Genomic DNA, 26,258 nt, shown 5'->3' with positions numbered 1-26,258 from the left:
CTCTTCCTCTATTTTATGTAGGACGCCACCACAGCATGGCCTGAGAAGCAGTGCATTGGTGCGCGCCCGAGATCCGAACCCGGGCCGGCCGCCAGCGGCAGAGCGCGCACACTTAACCGCTATGCCACAGGGCCAGCCCCTGCCTTTCATTTCTGAGGCCAAAGACTTGCTTGAGGATGTTTTACTTTATGATAATTAGAAACTCATCTATTCAAAATATGAAAATACCACAATTCTATGAGTCCGCACTCTGAATTGTTTAATCAGCCACGGTGGGGACTGGCCCATTTAACTTACTTTGCTTAGAGAGTTTTCTCATTTTAAACGTGAGCGTTCACTTGTTTCTTTACTTATTGAACCTCTAGACTGTGAATTTGGTGAGGGAATGGACAGTATCCACTTTTACTCGCTGCTGTGTCTCCCCTGCAGGCCCAAGGTGCTGGCTTCGGAGCCAGCCCAACCTTGCCACTCCGCAGGTGTGAGACCTTGGGCCTCAGTGTCCTCCTCTGTAAATAGGGCTGATAATGGTAGCTTCTTCCTTGGGTTCTCATGGGGTTCCAGGTCTTCCATCTGTATAGAGATTTACTTGCAGGTCACCTTCTCAGGGAGGCCTTCTCCCTTGCACTGTGCTCCCAGCTTCCTTCCGTGCTGTTTTCCTCTGTCGCTTCTGTCATCACCTGGCATCTATTTTACGTATTCGTTCTGTCCATTTTCTCTGTCCTCCATCCGTCACGCCCAGAATGTGAGCTCTAGGAGGGCAGGGATCTTTGTCTGTCTTCCTCACCCTTCTGTGCCCTTCACTGAGCACTGTGTATTTGTCAAAGGAACGTTGAGGAGAATGAGTGTGAGCTGCTGGTGCATGACTGGAGAAGCTCAGTGAGCGTGTTGGCTGTAACAGGAACTGAATGGGTGGCTGAGGCAGCTGTGCCACGTGGCGCCTGCTGGGGCAGGTGCTTCTGACTGGGGCTTTTCCCTGCAGGTGTCACTGGAGAAGGTGCTTGGCATCACAGCCCAGAACAGCAATGGTCTAGCCTGTGACCCCAGCACAGGCCACGTGGCCTACCTGGCAGGGTGAGTGCATGGGTGGGCCCCGGCTTCTCTACCTGTAGAGTGCAGATAATGCTGCCGACCTCTGAGGGCTGTGGGGAGGATTGCACGGGCCCACCTGTGTCTAGATCAGTACCTGGCATGTAGTGGGCGCCACGGAGGCTTAATCGTGACTGCAAGTGGGAGGTGGCAGCGAGTCTGGGAAAGACAGGTGGGTAAGACCCAAGCTGTGGTAGCGGGCAACCTAGATTTGTGTCTCATCTCCACCATATATGCCCCTTTCCGAGCATCCCCACTCTGTCCCTGACCTGCTAGGTGGCCCTGGGCGAAGGACTTCTCTCTGGGCTTCAGTTTCCTCATCTATAAAATGGGACTAAGATTTCCGACCTCACTTGGCAGTTGTGAGGATTTAAAGAGATTGTGCACGTAAGGTCTATATTCACCCAGGGCCTGACAGAATCGTTACCACAGGGGAAGTGTTGGTTTCTATTTAAGAATATAATAATAATGTGACAGGCCCTAGAATTCTCAGCATAGACACCTGGAGGAAGAGAAGACCAGAGAATCTTCTGTTCAGAGGGTGCCTTGTTTATATGTGGGCACTTGTGTTGAGAATAGAATTGTCCCTGGGCCCCAATATTCCCCTCATTTTGGGCACATGTTCCTCTTTCTCCCCAGCTGTGTGGTGGTGATTTTGAACCCCAAGGAGAACAAGCAGCAGCACATCTTTAATACTGCCAGGTAGGCCGGGGCCTGGGCATGAGGTAGGGGTGGGCCCCGGGTCCTGGCACATCCCCCTCCTCCCATTGCCTGGAAGTGCTCATGGATGGGTGACTCCTCATTCACTCACTTGTCAGTCTGCTCTGTGCTCGGTGCCGTTCCAGGTGCTGGGGACACGGCAGTGAACAGAGAGAGGAGAAATCTCTGTTCTCATAGAGCTCCTGGCTCAGTGGAGGAGACAGACTAAACCAGGCAGCAAATTACTAGCCGACTATGACTATTGCTGTGGAGGAAATGATGGGGATGTGTTAGGGCAGGTTTGCGGGCGGAGAGTGGTGCGGGAAGCCGTATCAGAGGGCTCAGGGAAGGGCTCCCTGGGGCTGAGACCTGCAGGAAGTGAGGTGAGCTGTGAAGGTGAGGGGACAGCATTCCAGGCAGAGGGAACAGCAAGAGCAAAGGCCCTGCAGTGGTTAAGAGTCTCGGGCTGTTTGAGGAGCAGCCAAGGGCCCATGTGCCTGGAATGGAGGCGTGGGTAAGGGGGAGATGAGCTTGGAACAGGCAGAAGCCTCCTCACTCGTGCCTTGGGAAGGAGGTTGGATACTGTTGCAAAGAGAAGCCACTGGAGGGCGTTCACAGGCTGGGGCTGTTGCTTTCCACACCCAGCCCTCCAGCACGCTCTGTCTCCCTTCCGTTTTACTTTTCTCCACAAAATGTACTGCTTTTTGCTGTGCTATCTAATTTCCTCACTGGTGATCTTGATAGTCTCTCTTCCACAGTGTGAGCTCTCTGAGGGCGGGGACTTTCTCTTCGTTAAACCTGTGTCCCTCTCACTTAGAGCAGTGTCTAGCACGTTGGTAGCATTTATTGTTTCCTGAACAAATACATGTGATTTGGGTTGTAGAAAGATCCCTCCGGCTGCCAGTTTACTGGGGAAGGCCCTTGTTCCTGAGCAGGCTCAAGTAGGTTCCCAGGGGTTCTGCCTTGAGTCTAATTGATGACTGTGTCATCCTGGGGCTTTGGTCTCAATTGGGTTATGACCTTTGGGAGGCACCCCACTGCCATTATTTATTTCATAAATAGTGCAGAAATGTCACTCCATGGCATAGCTCAAGCTTAGCTCCTTTGGCCTGGTTCTCCAGGTGGACAGATAAGATGTGGGTTTTCTTCTTCCCTTATGGTCCCTATGATAGGATCCTTAAGAAGTGGCAGGTCCCTGTAGTATGGCAGATACAAATTCCCTCTTGGAAGGGGCTTCTTGGACCCTTGGCTCCTGGCTCTGGGTTCTGTCACTGGTGGTGAAGGCAGCGGTGGATTCCAGCCCTGGCTCAAGTATTTATTCACTATGTGATCTCAAGTGAGATGCTTCTTGGCAGCGGTTGCAAACTAGAGGCCCATGGACTTGTCTGACACAGGATGTTTGAAAGAATGGACTCAGTTGACAACATTTAAAGTTATTTACACAGAAATCCAGATGCCCGCTCATTTTGGAAAAGCAAGAGATTCTGGCCCCTGGGGCTCACATTCCCCTCTGGCAGCGATGGGCTGGAGCTTGGTGGCATTTGTCAGCGCCCCCCCCTCCCCGGGCCATTCCTCTCATCCTCCCTGTTGCCTCCCTTATTCCTGTAAGCAGTGGAGTAGGTAACCTTGATCTCAAGCAGGTGGCATGGGGGTGTCCACTCTCTGTCTTAGGAGGTTGTGTGGCCAGTGAGGAGGTTGTCATCCTAGCTGCATTTCAGAGTCCCCTGGTCCCTGGGCCTAAACCCCAGAGAAGGCGGAATCAGTTGGTCTGGAGCGAGGCCGGGGCATTGACAGTTTCTAAGCTTTTATATTGGAATAATTTCAGACTTAAAAGAATAGTACAAAGAGCACTTGCACACCTTTCATCCATATTTCCCAAATGTGACCATTTTACCACATTTGCTTTATCGTTCTCTGTCTGTATACATATACATTTTTTTCTGAACCATTTGAGAGGAAGTTGCAGACATGATGTCCCCCTACCTCTAAATACTTCAGTGTGTATTTCCTGCAACAACAAAAAAAACCCAAACATGATCCTTCAAAACCACAGTACATTCAGCAAAATCAGGAAGTTAAAGTTGGTACATCTCTACCATCTACTCCTCATTCAGGTTTCCCCTTTTGTCCCAAGAATGTCCTCTATAGCAAAAGGATTCTGTCCAGGATCCCGCATTGCATTTAGTTGTCTCTTCAGTCTCCTTCTGTCTGAAGGTTCCTCCATCTTTTCTTTACTTTCATGACCTTGACACTTTTGAGGGTTACAAGCCAGGTATCTTGTAGATCGTCCCCACCTTGGGTTTGTCTGACGTTTCCTCATTGATAGATTCAGGTTCTCAGGAACACCTCAGAAGGAATGCTGTGTTCTTCTGGGGCATTCTCTCAGGAGGTGCATGACATTTCTCTCTCCACTGACTGGTGGTGTTCCCTTTGAGCCCTTGGTTAAGGTGGTGGCTTCTCCACCACGAAGCCTCTCTTTTCCCCTTTGTGATCAGTGAGTATCTTGGGGGAAGCTTCTCTGAAACTGCACATATTACCCTGTTGCTCACCAGACTTTCACTCACTCATCTTAGCACGGCTTTGACATCTTTCAAAAGCTCCCCAGGGAATTGATGTGCAGCCAGGGCTGAGAACCGCTGGCCTAGAGGCCAGGGCTCTACCCTGTCTGGTGAGGCAAGCTTGGGCAGGGGACCTCCCTGTGTTGAGGTCTCCTCATCTCAGAACTGGCTAACGAGAGTCCTGACCTCACAGAGCGTGTGTAGGGAGTCAGTGCAGTGATGCCCATACGGCATTTGGCAGAGGGCCGGGCACAGTGTCAGGGCATGCGACAGTTGGGTTAGCAGTGGCTGCAGACAACAGAAACCCCACAACAAGCGTGGCTTGAAACACGAGGGCATGCTCTTCCTGCACGTAAGTCTGGAGGTAGACACCCAGGGGGCTGGTGTCTCTGCAAGCATCAGGGACCCCTCTCCCTGTCCTTCTGTGCCACCATGCTTACTGTGAGGCTTCTCTTCTTGAGGTGGCTTCGTGGTCCAAGATGGAGTCTGGCTGTCATGTCTTTGTTTCAGAAGGGGAACAAGTGGGGAGCAAGGCAGAGAGTGCCCTCTCAGAAACTTTTCTGGAAGTCTCACAGAGCACTTCAGCTTACCTCTCGTTAGCCAGACTAAGTCACGTAGCTGTGCTTGTGTAGCTACGAGAGAGGTCAGGGATGTAGTCTAGCTGGGGACACTGCTATCCCAATGACAACTGGGATTCTGTGAGTGAGGAACAGGGGCGACTGGCTGTTGGCTGGGTGGCCCCCTTGTCTGCTGCAGTCAGGAGCCGTAGGAAGCCACTGGAGGCTTGAGTGGATGATGATAAATGTTCTGTGAGGTTGTGAAAGACTCACTCAGAGGTATTCACTGAGTTTTCTGCACACCGATCTACTCATGTGAGAGAGACAATTACTAGACTGTTAAGGAGCAGCAGTAAAAACAAGATTAAAAGAGAGAAGGGAGAGAAAGAAACAACAGTCTGGGAACGGTGGAACTTGCTGCCCAAAAAGCGAGCAAACTAGTCCAGTCATTGAGGCCTTGAGCAGGCTCGCTGGGAGTATCAGACACGTGCTGGTTGCTCACGGATTTCCCAGAATACCTTGAGCGTTTGGCAGTGGAGCACGCGCTACAGCTGTCTCAGCGTGCTGTCTGCCAGGGTCCTCCCTTCAGCACCACCCAATAGTTAGGCCAGATCCGTATATTCCTGCATCTGAATTTCTCTGGGTTAGAAGACGAATTTCTCAGGGAACCCACCCCTGCCCAGGGAGAGGAAGGAGGGTCCCTGTAGAGTGTCCATCCCATCTGGGTTTGGGGCTTTAGGGAGGAAGGGGCCTTTGCTTTTACAAAACCCCAGTTCCCTGTGCCGCGCCACCTTCTCCTGGCAGTAGGGAAGGCACTCTGTCTGGGTGGGGCGCGTAGGCAGCACGGGCTCTGTGGGAGCTGCTGGTGCTCACCTCTCGGGCCTTTCCTCGGTCGGGAGCAAGAGTGGACAGAGTGCTGTGAGCACAGCCAGGCTGGGGGCTGGCTGCCCCCCTGAGTGGGACGAGTGATCAACCCCTTTCGTTGTCCCCAGGAAGTCTCTGAGTGCTCTGGCCTTCTCCCCTGATGGGAAGTACATAGTGACGGGGGAGGTGAGTCGTGATCCTGATTGAGTGAGTGGGGTGGTCTTGGGGCCATTTGTTCCGTGCCCAGCAGGCCTGGGGAGTCCCTGGAATAGCTCCTTCCTGGGCCACAAGAGCCCCGTGGCAGATGGGGGAGGGGGCTTTCGGGCACACCTGGGGCAGTGCGACTGTCAGCCCTGACAGCCCCTCTTGACCTGCCTGGGGCACAGCCAGCAGCAGTCATGGCCCCACCTTCCCCAGAACGGGCACAGGCCTGCCGTGCGCATCTGGGACGTGGATGAGAAGAGTCAGGTGGCAGAGATGCTAGGCCACAAGTACGGCGTGGCCTGTGTGGCCTTCTCCCCCAATATGAAGCACATCGTGTCCATGGGCTACCAGCACGACATGGTGCTCAACGTCTGGGACTGGAAGGTGAGAGGCAACTGGTGGGCATGGGAGCACCAGCCTGAGTCTGGGCCATTGGACAACTAAATGAGATCACTTGGTAAGGTGCTCGTTTATCCAGCAAACATTTATGGAGCACCTACCACATGCCGATCCTTGTTCTAGACACTTATGTAGGGCACATGACAAGCTCTCAACTAGTGGGATTCTGTAATTATTTTTATGTTGACCAGCTGTGACCTTGAGCAAGTGACCCAACCGCTCTGAGTCTGTTTCGTCATCTGTACAACGGGTATAATAGTATCTACCTTGTTGAGTTGTGAGAATTCAGTGAGTGGATGTGGAAGGCTGGACTTTGGAACAGTTCTGGGAAGACTTAAAGTTGGCTGAAGTGGCTACCAAGTTCTTGCTCTGCTCGTAATCTGCTGTGTGACCTCGAGCACATGACATCCCCCTCTGAGCCTAGCAGAGTAGGGGGAGAAGCACCTCCCTTATAGAGCTGTTGAGGGGATTCCATGAGTTATCCTGTGAAGGGCTCAGTGGGGCCCAGAGTGAGAGCCCTGTCTGTGGCAGGCATGGGTTGTGTTGTCCTTCCCTCCCAGCTGTGGCTGTCCTCAACACCGTGTGTGGGCTGCACAGCTTGAAGTCTTGGGGAGATCTCCGTAGCTTATGCTCACGTGGGAGCCTTTCCAGGCTCAGTCTCCTCTGTGTTGGGATGATAAGAGTGCCGCACATGAGTTCCCCGTAAAGCAGCTCACAGGAGGGCCCAAGAAGCAGACGTGGAGCAGGGGAGAGTGGGGAGATGCAGGGCTGAGGGCAAAGCCATGAATAGTCCAGCTGGGTAGGTGCTGGCGTGAACTTCTCTGTACTGATTCTTCCAGAAAGACATTTTGGTGGCTTCCAACAAGGTATCATGCAGAGTCATCGCCCTCTCCTTCTCAGAGGACAGCAGTTATTTTGTTACTGTTGGGAACCGGCACGTGAGGTTTTGGTTCTTGGAAGTCGCCACTGATGCAAAGGTGAGTTTCTGTCCCTGCCGCCTCAGCTGGCCCAGGGAGTAGCCGTCACGGACAGTACGGACTCCTGTTTCTACCTGAGATTTGGGGGCAGTGGTCTCAGAGGCTGTCCGGCCTCTCAGGGGTCTAGCTTCTGCCTCTGGGCCTGCTCTCCGGGTGCTGACTGGCAGCCCTGCTGGGAAACCTCCCCCCACAGCCTCCCTCACGACCCTGGGGCCAGACATAATTCCTGGATACCGCTTTCCAGCCACTCTGCCTGGAAGTGTGTTCTGTTTTTTCTTCCCTTCTCCACTTGGAGAAGTTTCTTAGAGTCCTCCTGTTTGGCTATGTTGTATCCTCCAGTCATGAGAGGCCCATCGTGACCTTGCTGGGGGCTGGGCCGTGTGGACAGTGTCTCACTGTGCTCTGCTGTGCCTCCAGGTGACAGGCACCGTGCCCCTCGTGGGGCGCTCAGGCATCCTGGGTGAGCTGCACAACAACGTCTTCTGTGGTGTGGCTTGTGGCCAGGGCCAGATGGCAGGCAGTACCTTCTGTGTGTCCTCCTCGGGCCTCCTCTGCCAGTTCAACGAGAAGAGGGTGCTGGAGAAGTGGATCAACCTAAAGGTACCCACCCTCCCTCTCTGCCATCCGGGGGAGAAACACTCTTCCCATGACATGTCTCTCCAGGGACATTCAGCAGTGTCCCTGCCTGCTAGTTGAGCGCACCTGCTCTGGGTTTGACTTCAAGTTCTGCTTGTGCATCTCTGGTGAGTGACTTTCCCTCTCTGAGCCTGTTTCCTCATCTGTAAAATGGCAGTACTGCTGCCTGTCTGCCAGTTGGTAAGGGAGTCACATGAGATAATGTGTGTAAGGGACTTAGCACAGTGCCTGGGACCCTGTAACGGGGGTCAAGGTTACCATCGCTTTCTCATCACTGTTTGATCCAGTTCACATTTCTCTTCATTGAGCACTTTTGGCGTGGGAGGGCTACATTTTTTTTTTTTAATCTAAGGTATCATTGATTTAATTTTTCAGTCAAAAACGACTATACAAAATACATAACATTTTAAACTAAAGGATGATCTATCAATAAATTGCAGAACCACTTTTCTTCAGGATCTGAGGGTTTGGGTTGAAGCTGTCTTCCCATTCTGAGATTGGATGCCCACCTGGCTGTCGGCAGGAGCATGGTGGTTTGCTCCTTGTTCTATTCCTGCTCTTGTGACCCCTTTCCAGAGCTCACCTTTAGGGTTACCTCGTGGTGTCGGGCGTGTGGAAGAATTCTGAGTTTTATCCGTCTTTCCTAGTTGGTTAAACATCATTTTTTTTCCTGTTTGAATCCTCTTGCTGGAACTTATGCAACTTTTTAGCAAGTCAGAAGCTTTTGACAGATAGACGTTTAGCCCCTGAGCAGTTGTCCTAAACAACTCATAAATTAAGTCCCTCTGGCTTTGGAAAAACTCTTCCAATCTGTATCAGGAGGTCTGGCACTTCCTGCCCCTTCCTGTGTGTCCTGCCAGGATGGACAGTACTTCCTGTATGCAGAAACTTTTTTCTATGCTGCTGTGAAGTGTAATCTCTATGAAGTTGTTTTTAAGCCATAGGGAATAAAATTTAGGCCTCGGATTCAGCCCTGTGACTGCAGGTGACCGATCTGAAGTCACAGACTGCCACACAGATGTTTACCACGCAGCTGACTTCCTCTGTAGACAGCAGCGAGAGCTCCCTCCCAGGCCGTGCCTCTGTCTGCCTGCTGGCACATTTCCTTCAGTAGTGTCTGTATGCTATATTCTGATTGCAAACATCTTAAAATTTGCCAAAATGAGCTTCTTAGACCCAAGAAACTGTAAGGCTTCTCTGGAGGCCCAAGGCTGTTCTCCCAGTCGCCGTGTCCCTGAACCAGGCCACACAAAGCACCAAGTCCACTTGGAGCCCCTCTACCCCGACAGGTATCCCTGTCTTCCTGCCTCTGTGTCAGCCAGGAGCTCATCTTCTGTGGCTGCACAGATGGGATAGTCCGCATCTTCCAGGCCCACAACCTGCACTACCTCGCCAACCTGCCCAAGCCGCACTACCTCGGGGTGGACGTGGCCCAGGGCCTGGAGCCCAGGTACTACCGAGCAGGGGGGAGGGGAAGGGGAAGGGGGAGGGGGGAAGAGGGAGGGGGGAGGGGCCCACCCAGAGTCTTGCTGGTGTCCATCCATGCTTCCAGATCCATCTACATATCTGGCCAGCCCGGGCTGGAAGCAGGATACAGCTGTACCAAGGCAGCAAAATCTCTGCCGCCTTGAAGTCTGCAGTCTAGTGAGGGAGCTCGATGATAAACGAGTACGCAAGATCATTTCAGAAAGTCATAAAGGCTTTGGTGAAATAAAGCAGGCTCAGGGAGGAGAGTGCCTGGGGGTGGGGCTGTGTTGATTGGGTAGCCAGGAGAGCCCTCTCTGGCGAGAAGGAGCCAGCTGTGTGGAGAGCTGAGTCCTGACAGCAAGTGTTAACAGCTTAAGGGGATAGCACGCTGGGCTTGGTGTGTTGCAGGAACAGCTATGGGCCCAGTGTGCCAGGGGAGGTGGTAGGAGACGGGTGAGCACGGATGGAGGCCACCGGGAGGAGCATATAGTCTGTTCTGAGGTCATGGGCAGCCAGGGGGGTTTCAGGCGTTGGTGTTATGTGGTCACACCTTGAGCGTTAGATCCTCTGGCTGCCATGCCGAGAGTGGGTGGAAGCGCTGAGCTGTAGCCTGTCTTCCTCTTTGTCGTAAGTCTGTTTTGTGGGGGTAAGGGCTACCTAACCAGGGGGTGCTGGGTGCCTGGGGCTGCCTCTTTGTAGATTGCTGAACATTAGCTCCTGGGTACCTTTTCTAAGAGAGAGCCTGGAAGGGGTGACTGGCTTACTCAAAGGAAAGAGAGGCTGAGCACCCACAGATGGTGGTGTGTTGGGGTAGCCGGGCTGCCCAGTCTGCCGCCTTCTGCTGTGTGCCAAGTGGCCTCAGGCAGGTCACTGTATCAACCTGTGCCTCCGTTTCCTCATCTGTAAAATATACTCCCTATCATGGAGGTCATGGGAATTCAGTGCAGCTAAAGCTCTTGCTCCGCATGCAGTAAGTGCTCAGTAAACCATAGCCTTTGTAGGGAGGCCTCAGGTCAGGGGCGGCTCCCCAGCTGCCTTGCACGGGGATTTTTGATCATGTGTTGGTAGGGCTGATGAGAAAGAAGGCCTAAGGTATGTGAGCTTGGATTGAGTGAAATGAGGGGAGAGAAATGTTAACTGGAGTCGAAAATTCAAAGGGTCTCAGGGGCCAAGCAGAAGCTTCCAGTTTACAACCCCTATTGGAAGCACAGCAGAGGGAGAGGAAAGAGGGGTAAGTGGAGTTGGAGTGAGAGAGGTGGACCACCATGGCCTTGCCAGGCATAAGACAGCTCGAGTGTCACCAGAGGTGGCTGTTGCTACTCACAGTGACATTGATGGTGATTGATGACCCGTGTGGCTTTGTTAGCTTCCTCTTCCACAGGAAGGCAGAAGCAGTCTACCCAGATACGGTGGCACTGACCTTCGACCCCATCCACCAGCGGCTGTCCTGTGTGTATAAGGACCACAGCATCTACATCTGGGATGTCAAGGACATCAACAAAGTAGGCAAGATGTGGTCGGAGCTCTTCCACAGCTCCTACGTCTGGAACGTGGAGGTGAGCCCCGCTCTTCCTCCCTCGCCCTTGCTCAGCCCCATCTGGGGCTTCTGCGGGATTTGGGGAACCCATTCAGCCATTCCTTCAAAAGATACTCGTGGACCTCTACTATGTGCCAGGTGCTGTTCTAGGTGCTGGGGACACAACTGGGAAAGAAACTGACTAAAGTCATGGAGCATGGAGCTCACATTTGGGTGGGAGAGTAAACCTGTAAACATCATCGATATATAACATGCCAAGTAGCCATACCTCTCTGAAGAAAACTAAAGCAGCATAGGGGAAAGGAGGATGGAGAATGCTAGTCCAGAGAGGAAAGCGTGGTCTGGGAAGGCCTCCCTGAGGATGTGATGTTTGAGCTGAGACCTGCAGGAAGTGAAGGGCTAAGGCTCGAGATCACTGGGGAGAACAGCAAGAGCCGAGGTCCTGCTGCAGGAGCATGCGTATCTCAGAGAGCTGTGGTGGGGGCCATTTGGGTAGTGTAGTGCTTTTTTTTTTTTTTTTTTTTTACTTTTTTTTGTGTGTGTGAGGAAGATTAGCCCTGAGCTAGCATCTGTTGCCAATCCACCTCTCTTTGCTGAGGAAGATTAGCCCTGAGCTAACACCTGTGCCCATCTTCCTCTACTTTATATGTGGGATGTCTGGGCCAGGCCCGTGGCTTAGCGGTTAAGTGCGCGCGCTCCGCTACTGGTGGCCCGGATTCGGATCCCGGGCGCGCACTGACGCACTGCTTCTCCGGCCATGCTGAGGCCGCGTCCCACATACAGCAACTAGAAGGATGTGCAGCTATGACGTACAACTATCTACTGGGGCTTTGGGGGGAAAAAATATTTATATGTGGGATGCCTGCCACAGCATGGCTTGATGAACGGTGCATAGGTCCATGCCCAGGATTCAAACCTGCGAACCATGGACCATTGAAGCAGAGCGCACAGACTTAACCACTACGCCACATGGCTGGCCCTGCTTTTGTTTTTTTTTTTGGGTATTGAAGAAGTTTTTATTTTCTGAGAATGACTCTGGGGATTTTTTATTCTCTGAAGCTGTTCTAAGTACTCCTTGAAGATAAGATAACTGGTAGAGAAAGAATCGTATCTATTTTTTTTTTTTTTTTTTTTTGCTGGAAATTTCTTACTACTAGGAATGTTTGTCGGTTGCCCAATTCAGGGTTGTGAGAAATAACTTCTGTTGAATAAGCTTATTCAGCCCTTTGACTACTTGAATCCATCTGCCTTCGTGGATCTGACATTTCTGTTGATAGCACTTTTCTCACTCAACAAGGATGTTTTTAAAATTTATATATATGGGCCGGCCCCATGGCTTAGCGGTTAAGTGCGCGCGCTCCAATGCTGGCGGCCCGAGTTCGGATCCCGGGTGCACACAGACGCACCGCTTCTCCAGCCATGCTGAGGCCACGTCCCACGTACAGCGGCTAGAAGGAGCTGCATCTATGACATACAACTATCTACTGGGGCTTTGGGGGAAAAAAATAAATAAATAAAATTTAAATTTATATATAAATGTATTCTCCTTAAAAAAAGCTGAGATATTACAGATAAAGCTCAAGTCCATTTTGATTAGCTCCCCACCCCTAATCCTGCTTTCTCTCGCTGTCGCTATTGTTTTCAGTTTATTGTGTGTTCTTTCAGTTCATTTCCTTTGCATCTGCCTGTTACATATATATCCTCATCAAAAATATCTGTGGATGGATCTTTTTATCAGTTCTGGAAAATTCTCAGCCAGTATGGATTTAAGAATTGCCTCTACCCCCTTCTCTCTCTTCTTTTGTAACTTTGATGTCCTATCTGTCTCTCTCCTTCATATTTTTTAAAATAAAACAGGCCTAGAAAACCACACAAAAGAAATGTAGTTTATCAATTATTGTTAGCAACTGTTGATGCTTAATGCCTAGATCCATTTATTCATTGGGGGTTGCAATATGGTGCTATTCTAATTCTATCATTTCTTTTTATTAGTTGGACTACTAATATGAAGAGACACTTCCCCTCATCTACCATTTGGTCACCCAGTGGTACACTTCATATAGGAAAGGCAGGATAAATGCTTGATTCTTTCCCTTTATTTACCAGTTTTCAAGATAATGAATTGCTTCCCTGTCCTCTAAAGGTAACTAGTTGTTTTTATTTAATATCATTATAAACTTATGTATTTAAATATATTGGATATATTTTAATCCATTGCAATTATTAACAGTATTGGAGCTCAAATTGTCCCGTCTTTGGCCAGAGAGAGCCTCTTCAAGTTGGCTCCCAAGTCCTTTGGGCATGACCCTTGTAGTCTTTGATAACTACTTTGCTACCTGAGATGACAAGATGTTCCAGCCTCATCTTGTACATCTCCTGTCCCAGACCTGGAATCAGCCATTTTTTGGAGACGTCCTAGTTTTTTTTTTTTTCAGTTTGCATTAGTATTTCAAAATCACAGTCTGAGTGCTGGGGATGCTCATAGCTATTGGATTGATTCTTCCAGAATCCTAGTTCTCAAAGACACAGGGGATGGTGGAATTAATTAGAATATCCCCAGTTAGTCATTTACTTGTTCCCACGTTATGTATACAACAGTCTAAGAATGACAAGTATTCAATTTTGAAAACAGATAAAACAACATTTTTTGCATATGTTCTCTCCATTCTCCCCCAGTTTAAAAAATAATTATACTGTATGTGATCTGATTATATAGTAATTATATATACGATATTCTCTCCCTTTTAACTCCATTTATTTTGGGGTGGTATAAGTCTACATATATATAGTGGCAAAATACACATAGTGTAAAACTTACCATTTAAATCATTTTAAAATGTACAATTCAGTGGCATTTAGTACATTCACAATGTTGTGCAACCATCACTACTGTCTGGTTCTGGAACATTTTCATTACCCCAAAAGGAAACTCTGTACCCATTAAGCGGTCACTCCCATTCCCACTCCCCCAGCCCTTAGCAAGAGCTAATTTGCTTTCTGTGGCTATGGATTCTCCTATTCTGAATATTTCATATAAATGGAATCATAAAGTAGTGGACTTTGTGTCTGACTTCTTTCTCTTAGTGTAATGTTTTCAAGGTTCATCCGTGTTGTAGCGTGTGTCAGTACTTCATTCCTTTCTAAGGTTGAATAAGATTGCGTTGTACGGATGATACCACATTTTGTTATCCATTTATCAGCTGATGGACATTTGAGTTGTTTCCACCTTTTGGCTGTTGTGAATAGTGCTACCGTGAACATTCATGTACAAGCTTTGTCTGAACATCTGTTTTCAGTTCTTTTGGCTGTATACCCAGGAGTGGAATTGCTGGGTTATATGGAAATTCTATGTTTAAGTTTTTGGGGAACCGCCAAACTTTTCCACAACAGCTGCACCGTTTTACATTCTCACCAGCAGTGTATGAGGCTTCCAGTTTCTCCACATCTTTGCCAATCCTGGTTATTTTTCTGTTTTTTTTTTTGTTTTTTTGTTTTTTTTTTTAATTATAGCCATCTTAGTGTTTGTGAAGTGGTACCGTATTGCGGTTTTGACTTGCATTTCCCTAGTGATTAACGATGTTGAATATCTTTTCATGTGCTTGTTGGTCATTTGTATATCTTGGGAGAAATGTCTATTCAAGCCTTTTGCCCATTTTTTACTTGGATTGTTTGTCTTTGTGCTGTTGAGTTGTAAGAGTTCTTTATATATTCTGGATATTAGACCCTTATTGGATATATGATTTGCAGATATTTTCTGCCATTCTTTGTTATGTTTTCACTTTTTTGATGGTGTCTTTTGATGCACAGATGTTTTTAATTTTGATGAAGTCCAGTTTATCTGTTTTTTCTTTTGTTGCTTGTGCCTTTAGTGTCACATCTAAAAAACCATTGCCAAGTCCACAATCATGAAGGTTTCTACCCATGTTTTCTTCTAAGAGTTTTATTGTTTTAACTGTTCCATTTAGGTCTTTGATCTCTTTTGAGTTAATTTTTGTATATGGTGTGAAGTAAGGGTCCAACTTTATTATTTTGCGTGTGGATATTTAGTCCCAGCACCATTTGTTGAACAGACAAATCTTTCTCTCTTGGATGATCTTGGCACACTTGTTGAAAATCAATTGACCATAGTTGTATGAGTTTAATTTTGGGCTCTCAATTATATTCCATTAATGTATGTCTGTCTTTATGCCAGTAACACATTGTTTTGATTATGTAGCTTTGTAGTAAGTTTTGAAATTGGGAACTGTATGTCCTACAACTTTTTCTTCTCTATGGTTTGGCTGTTTGGGGTCCCTTGCAATTCCATATGAATTTTAGGATCAGCTTTTCCATTTCTACAAAAAAAGGCTGTTTATCTTCATTGTAATCTTTATTATTTCCATCCTTCTGCAAGCTTTCAGTTTAGTTTGCTCTTGTTTTTCTTGCTCCTTAAGATGTGAAGTTATTTACCCGAGATCTTTTTTTTTTTTGGTGGGTGTAGGCGTTAACAGCTATAGATTTCCCTCTGAACATTCCTTTTGCTGCAGCCCATAAAGTTTGGTATATTCTGTATTCATTTTCATTTTTCTCAAAGTATTTTCTAATTTCTCTTTTGATTTCTGCTTTGACCCATTGGTTGTGTAAGAGTATATTGTTTAATATCCACAGAGTCATGCATGCTTACTGATGGGGATACGTTCTGAGAAATGCATTGTTATGCAATTTTGTCATTGTTTGAACATCATGGAGTGTACTTACACAAACCTAGGTGGTATAGCCTACTACACACCTAGGCTAATCTTATAGGATCACCATCATATATATGGTCCGTCATTGACCAAAACGTCGTTTTGCACTGCATGACTCTATTTGTTAATTCTCCAAATTTCCTTCTGTTATTCATTTGTAGTTTCATTCCGTTGTGGTCAGAGAAGATTGTATGATTAGTCTTAAAATTTATTGAGACTTATTTTGTGACCTAATATGTGATCTATTCTGGAGAATGTTGCATGTTCACTTAAGAAGAATGTGTATTTTGCGGTTATTAGGTGGAATATTCTTTATATGTCTGTTAGATCTAGTTGGTTTATAGTGTTTTTCAAGTCCTCTATTTCCTTATTGATATTCTCTCTAGATCTGTCTTTATTGAAAGTGGAATATTGAAGTCTCCAACTATTATTACAGAACTGTGTATTTCCCCCTTCAGTTCTGTCAATTTTTTTTTTTAATAATTTTATTTATTTATTTTTCCCCCCAAAGCCCCAGCAGATAGCTGTATGCCATAGCTGCACATCCTTCCAGTTGCTGCATGTGGGACGCAGCCTCAGCATGGCCGGAGAAGCAGCGTGTTGGTTCGAGCCCGGGATCCGAACCCGGGCCGCCAGCAGCAGAGCGCGCGCGCTTAGCCGCTAAGCCTCAGGGCCGGCCTTAGTTCTGTCAATTTTTGCTTCATGTATTTTGGGTCTTTGTTGTTAGGTGTGTATATATTTATACTTGTTATATCTTCTTGATGATGTAATCAATATATAATGCTCTTCTTTGTCGCTTGTAACAATTTTTGACTTCAAGTCTGTTTTGTTTGATGTACTATAGATACCCAGAGCTCCCTTTTAGTTACTATTTGTATGAATTATCTTTTTCCATACCTTCACTTTCAACCTGTGTGTGTCTTTGGATACAAAGTGAGTCTCTTATGAACAATATGTAATTGGATCTTTTTTTTAATGCATTCTGCCAATTATTTCCTTTTGATTGTGGAGTTTAATCCATTTACATTTAAAGTAATTATTCATAAAGTAGGACTTACTCTTGCCATTTTGCTATTTGCTTTCTATCTTGTATCTTTTATGTTCCTTAATTCTTCTATCACTATCTTCTTTTGTGTTTGATTTTTTGTAATGTTGCATTTTGATTTTCTTCTCATTTCCTCTTTTGTATATTTTAGTTATTTTTTTACTGGAGGATTATAATTGACATCTTAAATTTTTAACAAATTAGTTTAATACCAACCTACCTTCAATAGTTTACACACACTCTGCTCTTATCCATAAAGGGCTCTGTCCCTCCCTTTTGTGTTGTTATTGTCACAAATTGTATCTTTATACATTGTATACCCATTAACATTGATTTATAATTATTGTCTTATGCCTTTGTCTCTTAAATCATTTAGGAAAAGAGGAGTTACAAACCAAAAAGGCACTAATACTGGCCTTTATATTTACCTATGTAGTTACCCTTACCAGTGTTCATTATTTCTTCATATGGCTTCAAGTTACTGTTTTGTGTCCTTTCACTTAACCCTGGAGGACTGACTCCCTTTAGCATTTCTTGTAGGGGGAGTCTGCTAGGGACAAATTCCCACAACTTTTGTTATCTGTGAAGTCTTAGTTTCTCCTTCATTTTTGAAGGATAGTTTTGCCAGATAGAGAATTCCTGGTTAACAGTTTTTTCTTTTAGTACTTCAAATATGTTGTCCCACTGACTTCTGGTTTCCATGATTTCTGATGAGAAATCAACTGTTAACTTCATTGAGGCTCTTTTGTACAGGACAAGTCATTTGTCTCTTGTTGCTTTCAAGATTTTTTGTTTGGCTTTGGCTTTCAATAATTTGTGGTGGGTCTTGATGTGAATTTCTTTGAGTTTGTTTATCTTACTTGGAGTTTTTTGAGCTTCTTGAAATGTGTTGCTTCATGCCTTTTATCAAATTTGAGAAGTTTCAGCCATTATTTCTTCAAATATTTTTTCTGTCCCTTTCCCTCTCTCCTTTCCTTCTGAGACTCCTATAATGTGTATGTTCAGATACTCCATGGTGTTCCACAGGTAACTTAGACTCTATTCATTTTTTCATACATTTTTCTTTCCGATCCTTAGACTAGGTTCTGTTGATCTATTGATCTATTCAGGTTCAATTGATCTTCAGGTTCATTGATTCTTTCTTCTGCCTGTCAAATCCAAATCTGCTGTTAAACCCTAGTGAATTTTTTATTTTAGTTATTACACTTTTCAGCTTCAGGTTTCTATTTGATTCCCTTTTGTAATTTCTATCTCTTTATTGAGATTCTCTACTTGATGAGACATTATTCTCCTGGTTTCCTTTATTTCTTGGGCACAATTTCCTTGATCCCTTTCAGTATATTTAAGACAGTTGATTTAAAGTCTTTGTCTAATAAGTCCAATCTGGGCTTCCTCTGTTTCTGTTAATTAACAATTTCTGTTGATTTCTTTTTTTCTGTGAATGGACTATTCCTTTTTTGCATACCTGTCTCATAATTTTTTGTTTAAAACTGGATGTTTTTAATATTATAATGTGGTAGCTCTGGAAATCTAATTCTCCCCCTCCTCAGAGTTTGTTGTTATGGGTTATAATTGTTTGTTTAGTGACTTTTCTGAACTGTTTTTGTAAAGATTATATTCTTCGTCATGTGTCGTGTGTGGTCACTGAAGTCTCTATTCCATCATCTTAGTGGTCAGCTAGTGATTTGACAGTGATTTCCTTAAATGCCAAAATTCCGCAGCTTCTTTCCTCGGTAAGCACTCTCCTGGTTATTGTAAATTAGATTCCAGATTTCTGAAGAAGTTGATTCTGACAGTTTTTTGCCAACTTAAGGTTGCTTTGGTGGAGTGACAGGTTTTTGGAGTTCCCTACTCTGCCATTTTCAGTGATGTCACTTGATCCTCATTTATTCTTAATTCTACAAGAAACTATAAATTTAATCATCTCCTTATGTCGATGTATTTCTAGTCATTTTTGTTGTCTGAAGCTCATTCTTAGTAGATTTGTCAGGAACAGTTTATAAGGACAGTATTTCCTGAGTTTTTGCATGTTGATAACATTTTTTCTGTGCCCTTTATACTTGAAAGTCACTTTTGCTGGATAAAAAAATGCTTGGCTCACATTTTCTTTCCTTGTCTATCTTAAATATATTACTCCATTTTCTTATGGTTATTGAAATGTCTCATGCCTTTCTTTCCCTTTTAAGTCATTTGCTGTTTTTTGCCTAGAAGCCCAAAGGATTTTTTTTTTTTTAATTTTTATTTATTTATTTTCTCCCCAAAGCCCCAGTAGATGGTTGTATGTCATAGCTGCACATCCGTCTAGTTGCTGTATGTGGGACGCGGCCTCAGCATGGCTGGAGAAGCGGTGCGTCGGTGTGCGCCCGGGGTCCGAACCCGGGCTGCCAGTGGTGGAGCACGTGCACTTAACCGCTAAGCCACAGGGCCAGCCTTGCATTTATTTCTAACTCTTTGAATTCTATCACTTTGTCTCTGAGTTTTTCCAATTATGACTTAGGTTGCTTTTCATATCTGAGATCATTTTCTTAATGTCTTTTAGCTCTGTCTGAAATAGTAAGTTATAGTTTTGATCTGTTTTATGGAAATGTGTTTCTGATGTGCTTGCTTTCTTTTCCTTTAGTTTTTTTTTTTTTTTAATTTAATTAATTAATTTATTTTTTTCCCCCAAAGCCCCAGTAGATAGTTGTATGTCATGGTTGCACATCCTCCTAGTTGCTGTATGTGGGACACGGCCTCAGCATGGCTGGAGAAGCGGTGTGTCAGTGTGCACCCGGGATCCGAACCCGGGTCGCCAGCAGCAGAGCGCACGCACTTAACCGCTAAGCCACAGGGCTGGCCCATCCTTTAGTTTTAAAGAGGAACTTTGTTCGGGACTTGACCTTGGTCCTTTTTTGTTGTTAATTTTTATGTGATACTAGTTTTTCTGAATTTTTAGAAGATGATATGTTTCAGGTCAGGTTTTCTAACTTCGCAAGAAAGACCTCCATCTTAGTATTATTTTATACCATTCAAAAATATGGCAGCTTGCTTTGTGATATTTCCATGTTATGTTCCTATTTATGTGTTAGGTTTCTACTTTTATCTGAACCTCCTCTTTCCTTTGTCTCTCTTGTCTCTGTCCTGATCACTTTTGTCTCTACTCCCAGCAGTTTCCCGTCAGGATGGGCCTTTGTCCTGGAAGGGAGCCCTGGCAGGTCAGTGTAGAGAGTGCACAGGACCTTGGCTGCTCCAGCCCCTTCAGACCTTGCCGCCGGGCCCTTGCACTCAGCCGCTGTTGGAGTGGAGGAAACCCTCCCACTTGCAGCTGCTGTTCCCTTAGACGCATGGTGCTTTCCAGTGAGTGCCTGCTGGCCACTTTGGGGTATCCTGTTCTTGGGTCTGTCAGAGGCCCCATTGCTTCTCTCCGCTTTCCCCCATGTATGTGTTCATAATGTGTAGCTCTTATGACTGGTGGTACTCTGTCCCTACCTGCTTGTATTTGGGAGTTATGGGACTGTCTTGGCACCTAGTTTTGCTGTAAATGTTGTCCATGGGTTTTGGTTTGGATTAAAAAACCTGTGCTGCTGCTATCATCATTTTCACAGAACCCCGTCTTCCGTATTTTCAAATCTCTATATGTTGTCTCTTCGTCTCTCTGAACTGCGCTCTGGATAATGTGGTTAATTCTGTCTTTCAGTTCACTTAATTTTCTTTTCAATTGTGTCTGTTCTATGGGTTTAATAGGCTTTCATCTCTGTGCTGTTCTTTTTCAGCCCTGCTTGGTTGTTCTTTGTAGTTTCTGGTTGGCTCCTCATACTTTTAATCTTGTCAAAGTTGTCTTATTTCTTTGAACGTGTTAAACATGGTTATTTTATATTCTCTCTGATAATTGCAATATTTGAAGCTAGACTCTTGTTTTTGGTGCTTCTTGTTTCCTTTTGTGCTTAGTGATTTTTGGCTGAGTTGCCCATTTTCCTTGGAAATTTATCTGTGGGGATGTTTACAGCGTGGGCTGAAGGTGGGGCGTGGACGGGATATGGTAGCATTTTGTGTCCTTTTTTCTTGTTTATTTTTAACATAGAAGGCGTTGTGCTATACCTGTTTATCAGCAGCTTACTTTTTTTTACCAAAATGCCGCAGTGGATCATAGCGCTGCCATTGCAGTGGTTGTAATGAATCTCCTTTGCCTTGTTCTCTGGGATCCGCAGGTGTATCCTGAGTTTGAAGATCAGAGAGCTTGTCTGCCGTCAGGATCTTTTCTGACTTGTTCCTCAGACAACACCATCCGCTTCTGGAACATGGATAGCAGCCCTGACTCTCACTGGCAGAAAAACATCTTCAGTAATGTGAGAGGCTTCCTTGTGACCTGCGTTAAGCTAGGATATTGGGGCGGGACGGAGTCTTACGCAAGCTTAGCGTTAGGCTTCACCCTGGGCGGGAGCCAAGGCAGGTCCCTCTCTGTCTCCCCCTCTCCTGTTTCTCTCTCTCCCTCTCTTTCTGTCTGCAATAGAATAGCCTGTCCTCTCCACTCCTGTCTGCCAGTCAGCTCCTGCTCTCCAGGTGTGTGTGGACACAGCCACTCTAGACAACCTGACACACTCAGTAGAAATGAAATTGCTCCCCAAGTCTTGAGTCGGAACTCCCTGGCAAAGCACCTGATGGGCCAAACCAGGCAGGGGCCTCCCCTGTCCAACTAGCTGCCACGCAGTGGGGCCTCGGGTGGCGGTGCTGGCAGGACCCCACAAAGAGCCAGGATGAGAGTCTGGGGAGAAAACACTTTACTGAAGAAATGATTGGTATTGCCAGCTCAGTGAGGGAGCCTCTCTGAGGAGCTGAGCCCTGAATCGTGCATTCATTTACGCTGCAGACACTTAGGAAGGCCAGTGCTGCACGCTGGGGACACGTCAGTGTCTAAGACAGACTCTTCTCCTGCCCTCCTGGCACCACAATCTAGTGGGGAGGGCAGACAGTGAGCCAGGACCTGCACAGATTCTGACATAATCACAAACGGGATAAGCACCACGAAAGAAAATTGCAGGGTGCTAGTAGGATATAAAACAGTCATCTGGGGGCTGGCCCCGAGGTGTAGCGGTTAAGTGCGTGCTCTACTGCTGGCGGCCCGGGTTCCGATCCCGGGCGCACACCGACGCGCCGCTTGTCAGGCCATGCTGTGGCGGGCTCCCACATAAAGTGGATGAGGGTGGGCATGGTTGTTAGCCCAGGGCCAGTCTTCCTCAGCAAAAAGAGGAGGATTGGCATGGACGTTAGCTCAGGGCTGATCTTCCTCACAAAAAAAAAAAAGCAGTCATCTGATCTTCTGTGTGGCGTCAGGGGCAGCTTCCTAGAGGAAGAGATGCCTGCACTGAGATAATGGAGGATTGGGAAGAGTAAAGAGGGGAGAGGAGTGTGTCCTATGCCAAGGGAATAGCCTGCGCAAAAGCCCTGAGGTGAGAGAGAGCTTTGTGAGTTGGAAAACCTGAAAGTGTAGCCGGAACAGAAAAGGCCCATAATGCAGGGTATGTATAGCAGATGTTTCTTTACTACTCCTCTCCCAAAACTACCATCTTCTCTTCTGCACCTGTGATGTCAGTTTTATATTTGGCTCCACACACTAGAAAAATCCAAACAAAAGGTAAAAGTTTGGTTTTCTGACTCATAAATAGTCTGGAGGTAACCACTCTGGGCTGTTTTGGCAGCTGCAGGAAGCCCTTAGAGACCCAAGAGCCTTCCAGCTTTCCACTCTGCCATTTTGAAGGAGTGACCCTTGTCCTCATGATCCCATATGGCTGCCAGAGCTCTAGTCATCACATCCAAGTTCCAGGCAGCAGGAGAGAAGATAGGAAGCAGAAGAGTTTCCACTTGCTTCACATCTCATTGACCAGAATTTATTCACACAGCCTCATCTAGCTGCAGGGGAGGTTGGGAAATAGTTGTTATTCTGAGTGGTGAAGCTCCCAGGTCAAAATTCCAGGAGTTCCATTACTAGTGAATGGGAGACTGGCTGTCAGGAGACAGAATTACAGAGGTGCGTCTGACCTTCTCACAGAGCTGGCCTCTGCCCTCCCCTCCTGCAGACCCTGCTGAAGGTAGTATATGTGGAGAATGACATCCAGCACCTGCAGGACACGGCACACTTCCCAGACCGGGGGAGCGAGAGCGGGGCACCTCTGGACGTGAAAGCCGGCGTGCGGGTCATGCAGGTCAGTCCTGACGGCCAGCACTTGGCTTCAGGCGACCGAAGTGGAAATCTGAGGCAAGTGAGCCCTGGCTGGGGTCTGGTGCACACTCGCCACTCGGGCTCGGGTACTCGGGGTGCTGGGGGGAGCCCAGCCTTGACACCTCCCGTGACCATTGGAAGTGAGGCACTGTGAGTAGCAATCTGGTAACCAGACAGCCCTGGGAGCTTAAGCCAAGAAAGGGCTTCTGGAAGGGCTGAGGTCAGGGTAGCTACCAGGGCCTCAGCAGCTGGGACATGCGAACTTTGCCTATAGAGTGGACAGGCAATCTTGTATGACCCTGGGGAAGGGTGACACTTTCACCAGCCACGTGGTACCACGGCTGAACCGTCAGAGAGGATGCCAGCTTGGGGTTCCTGGTGGCCCGGGGAGAGGAGCCAGGAGGATGGGACACTTGAGCACTCAGGCTGCTTACCCACACTGCAGAGGTTTGTCAAGATGTTAACAGCCCAGCAGGTGGTGACAGAATATGAACCCTGTCACAAGGACAAGTTTAAGATGATGAAGGACAGCTGTGACCTGGGTACGGGGGCTGCTGGGGACTGGAAGGGACTGGGGGGAACTGGAGAGCACATGGCCCATAAAGGGGCAGCCGCCACGCAGCACCAGCAGTGCAGGCTCCAAGTTGCTGTATCTTCCCATTGTCTAAGAAGAACAGCAAGTGCAGATTGTTTTTTCTGTGAAACTCTGGTTTTTAAATGCCGGCAGCTGTTTTGATATCGGTCGCTGCATGAGGCAAATGAAGGTGTCGGTGGGCGGCGCACACTGATGGCGCTCTGCCCTGAGTGCAGAGGCAGTGACAGGAGCTCACATGGGGTAGCACTCTCCCCCTGCCGGCCACTGGCCTGGGCGCTGTGTCGACCGACTCAGTCCTCTCCCTGACCCTCGGATGTCAGCGCTGTTACTAGCTTCTTTCAGGGGATGACTGAACCGGCCCGGTGGCACAAGCGGTTGGGTGCGCGCGCTCCGCTCTGGCGGCCCGGGGTTCGCCAGTTCGGATCCCGGAGGCGCACCGACGCACCGCTTGGCAGGCCATGCTGTGGCGGCGTCCCATATAAAATGGAGGAAGATGGGCACGGATGTTGGCCCGGGGCCGGTCTTTCTCAGCAAAAAGAGGAGGATTGGCAGGTGTTAGCGCAGGGCTGATCTCCTCAAAAAGAAAAAAGAAAAAAAAAGGAGGGGAGTGACTGAGGCAAGAGAGGCCAAGGGGCTAGGCTAAGATCACACAGGAAGAGAGTAGAGGAGCTGGGATGACTGTTTCTTATTTCGGTCCTGGCTGACCTGTTGACTCCTTGGTTTCATTTGGAGAGAATGTGAAGAAAGTCTAGATTAGAGACTCTTTAAGAGAGAGATTCGAATCAAATGTTCCCACTCGTAGGTCCTATCCTTGAGGATGACCTCTGACCCCTGATCCTGCCCCGCTTCCAGGGGCCTCCCCTGATACAGCCCAGCCGCTAACCCCTGTTCCCCCAGAGGACTGTCATAGATCTGGCCCATGGAACCACAGGGACTGGGTGCCCAGCCTTGGCACTGCTTCCTTCAAGATGGCAGGTTTCTAGATGAGAAGAGCGGTGGGGCATCTCTAGACTAGTTGGCCAGGGTAGGGGGTTCTCTGTGTCGCCTCTCTGGCTGCTCTGGGCTTTTCTAGCAGTGGCAGAGGCCTGGAGCTGGGGGGTGGGGCTCCGGGCAGGGTACAGCAGGCGGTGTGTGTCTCCCAGGATCCACGAGCTGCACTTCATGGACGAGCTGGTCAGGGTGGAGGCCCACGATGCTGAGGTGCTGTGCCTGGAGTACTCCAAGCCTGAGACGGGTGAGCCCACGCAGGGTGGCGGCAGGGCAGCGGCCTGCCCAGCAGGGCCACAGAGAGGGGTAGTTGGTGTCTGGTGAGGCTGTGAATGACAGCTGGGAGTCCTGTGTTTAATAAGCGCCCCTGTCGCTGGACCTTGGGACCAGGGTGGCTGGGGCTCCAGAAAGCAAGACATGCAGGCAGGACCCAGCTTGACTTGCTTTCCCCGGTCCCCAGCACCCCGACAGCGCTCCGGCTAAAGAGGTGCATGTTGACTGAGAGAGTGTGAATGAGCTCGTCCTCTACTGGAGACGATAGATAGTTAAACGTAATTATTTTGAAAAAGTTTGATGCCTACAGAAAAATTGCAAGAGTTTTGTAATGAATACCTGCATCCCCTTCACCCAGATTCCCCGAGTTTTTTCTTTTCACTCCTGTCTGACCCTGGACGGTATGTCTGACTTTATCTGCTTCCCCTCTCCATCTCTCTCTGTGTTTGCACACACACACCCGTATAATAAAATAATAGCGCAGACGGTATTTTTTTCTTTTGCTGAACTCTTTGAGAGCGAGTTGCAGGCGTGATGCCCTTTCCCCTTAGTGCCTGTGTGAGCATTTCCTAGGGGCGAGGACATCGTTTACATGACCGCGGTGCACCTACCAAATACTGTCGTTGTCTCGTGGTCCTTATTCCGGTTTTGCCAGTGGTCCTGCTTCGTCCTTGATAGCACATTTGTCTTTCCAGTCCAGGTTCACACTTTAATTGTCGTGGCTTTTTTGTCACCTTTATTCTGGAACATTTCCACAGCCTTAATTTGTCTTTATGACTTTGGTGTTCTGCAGAGTATAGACCAGTCATTTTACAAAATTTCCTTCAATTGGGTTTGTCTGTTTTCCTCACAGTTTGATTCCGACGATACATTTTTGGCAGGACTGGACTATAGGTGGAGTTGTGCCCTATATGTTAATGATCTTCTCATGCTCCTTTCCTTCTTCCTCCCCCTGCACCCTCTGCCCCACCAGATTTTCTTTAAACCTCTCTTCATTCAGGACACCCTTCCTGAGCTCCCCTTCGCCTCAGGTCGTGTGTCAGGCCTCAGACACGCCAGGTGACCAGGGTAGGCCCTGTCGCAGGGGCCAGCAAGGAGGTCCAGTGGCAGAAGGAAGCCTGGCAGCAGGTCGTGAATGGGGCCTGGACGAGGCCCACGGAGCCAGAGCTCAGAATGAGGGGCATTGTTCGGGAGGCTGAGAGTGGGCAGGGCCTCACGTGGCAGGCCAGGGAGTCGGACTGGATGGGAAGGAGTGCTGGGCTCGGCTAGAATGTCTGCTGTGGGGGCGAGTGGAGGAGCGCCCTGTGTCCCTCGAGGTTCATTCTCCCTGAACTGGTGACGTGGGATGTGAAACGCCAGGGTTTGGGGGCTCTGGGGAAAGACTACACAGAGCGGGGGAGTGGCCCCTTTCTGGGTTGGGGCAAGTTGGCTGCAGTTATGGAACCAAAGAC

The 26,258-nt window shown here is 47.7% G+C and overlaps 1 protein-coding gene across 1 annotated transcript in view; it reads left to right on the top strand.

Annotated features, from left to right (window-relative positions):
- WDR62 (WD repeat domain 62) overlaps positions 1 to 26,258 on the top strand; it is a 46,166-nt gene that overhangs the window by 2,975 nt on the left and 16,933 nt on the right. Inside the window, exons 2-12 of the mRNA XM_058530946.1 lie at positions 980 to 1,071; positions 1,726 to 1,788; positions 5,893 to 5,950; positions 6,182 to 6,352; positions 7,207 to 7,344; positions 7,762 to 7,944; positions 9,270 to 9,430; positions 10,814 to 11,003; positions 20,944 to 21,081; positions 22,810 to 22,988; positions 24,690 to 24,781. Coding sequence (XP_058386929.1) covers positions 980 to 1,071; positions 1,726 to 1,788; positions 5,893 to 5,950; positions 6,182 to 6,352; positions 7,207 to 7,344; positions 7,762 to 7,944; positions 9,270 to 9,430; positions 10,814 to 11,003; positions 20,944 to 21,081; positions 22,810 to 22,988; positions 24,690 to 24,781 — 1,465 coding nt within the window. The remainder of the gene's footprint in view (positions 1 to 979; positions 1,072 to 1,725; positions 1,789 to 5,892; positions 5,951 to 6,181; positions 6,353 to 7,206; positions 7,345 to 7,761; positions 7,945 to 9,269; positions 9,431 to 10,813; positions 11,004 to 20,943; positions 21,082 to 22,809; positions 22,989 to 24,689; positions 24,782 to 26,258) is intronic.

The sequence above is a fragment of the Diceros bicornis genome, chromosome 34, assembly GCF_020826845.1.
Source record: "Diceros bicornis minor isolate mBicDic1 chromosome 34, mDicBic1.mat.cur, whole genome shotgun sequence".
Taxonomy (NCBI): domain Eukaryota; kingdom Metazoa; phylum Chordata; class Mammalia; order Perissodactyla; family Rhinocerotidae; genus Diceros; species Diceros bicornis.
The sequence above is the reverse complement of the archived record's forward strand: the minus strand, read 5'-3'. Positions and strand labels throughout refer to the sequence as shown.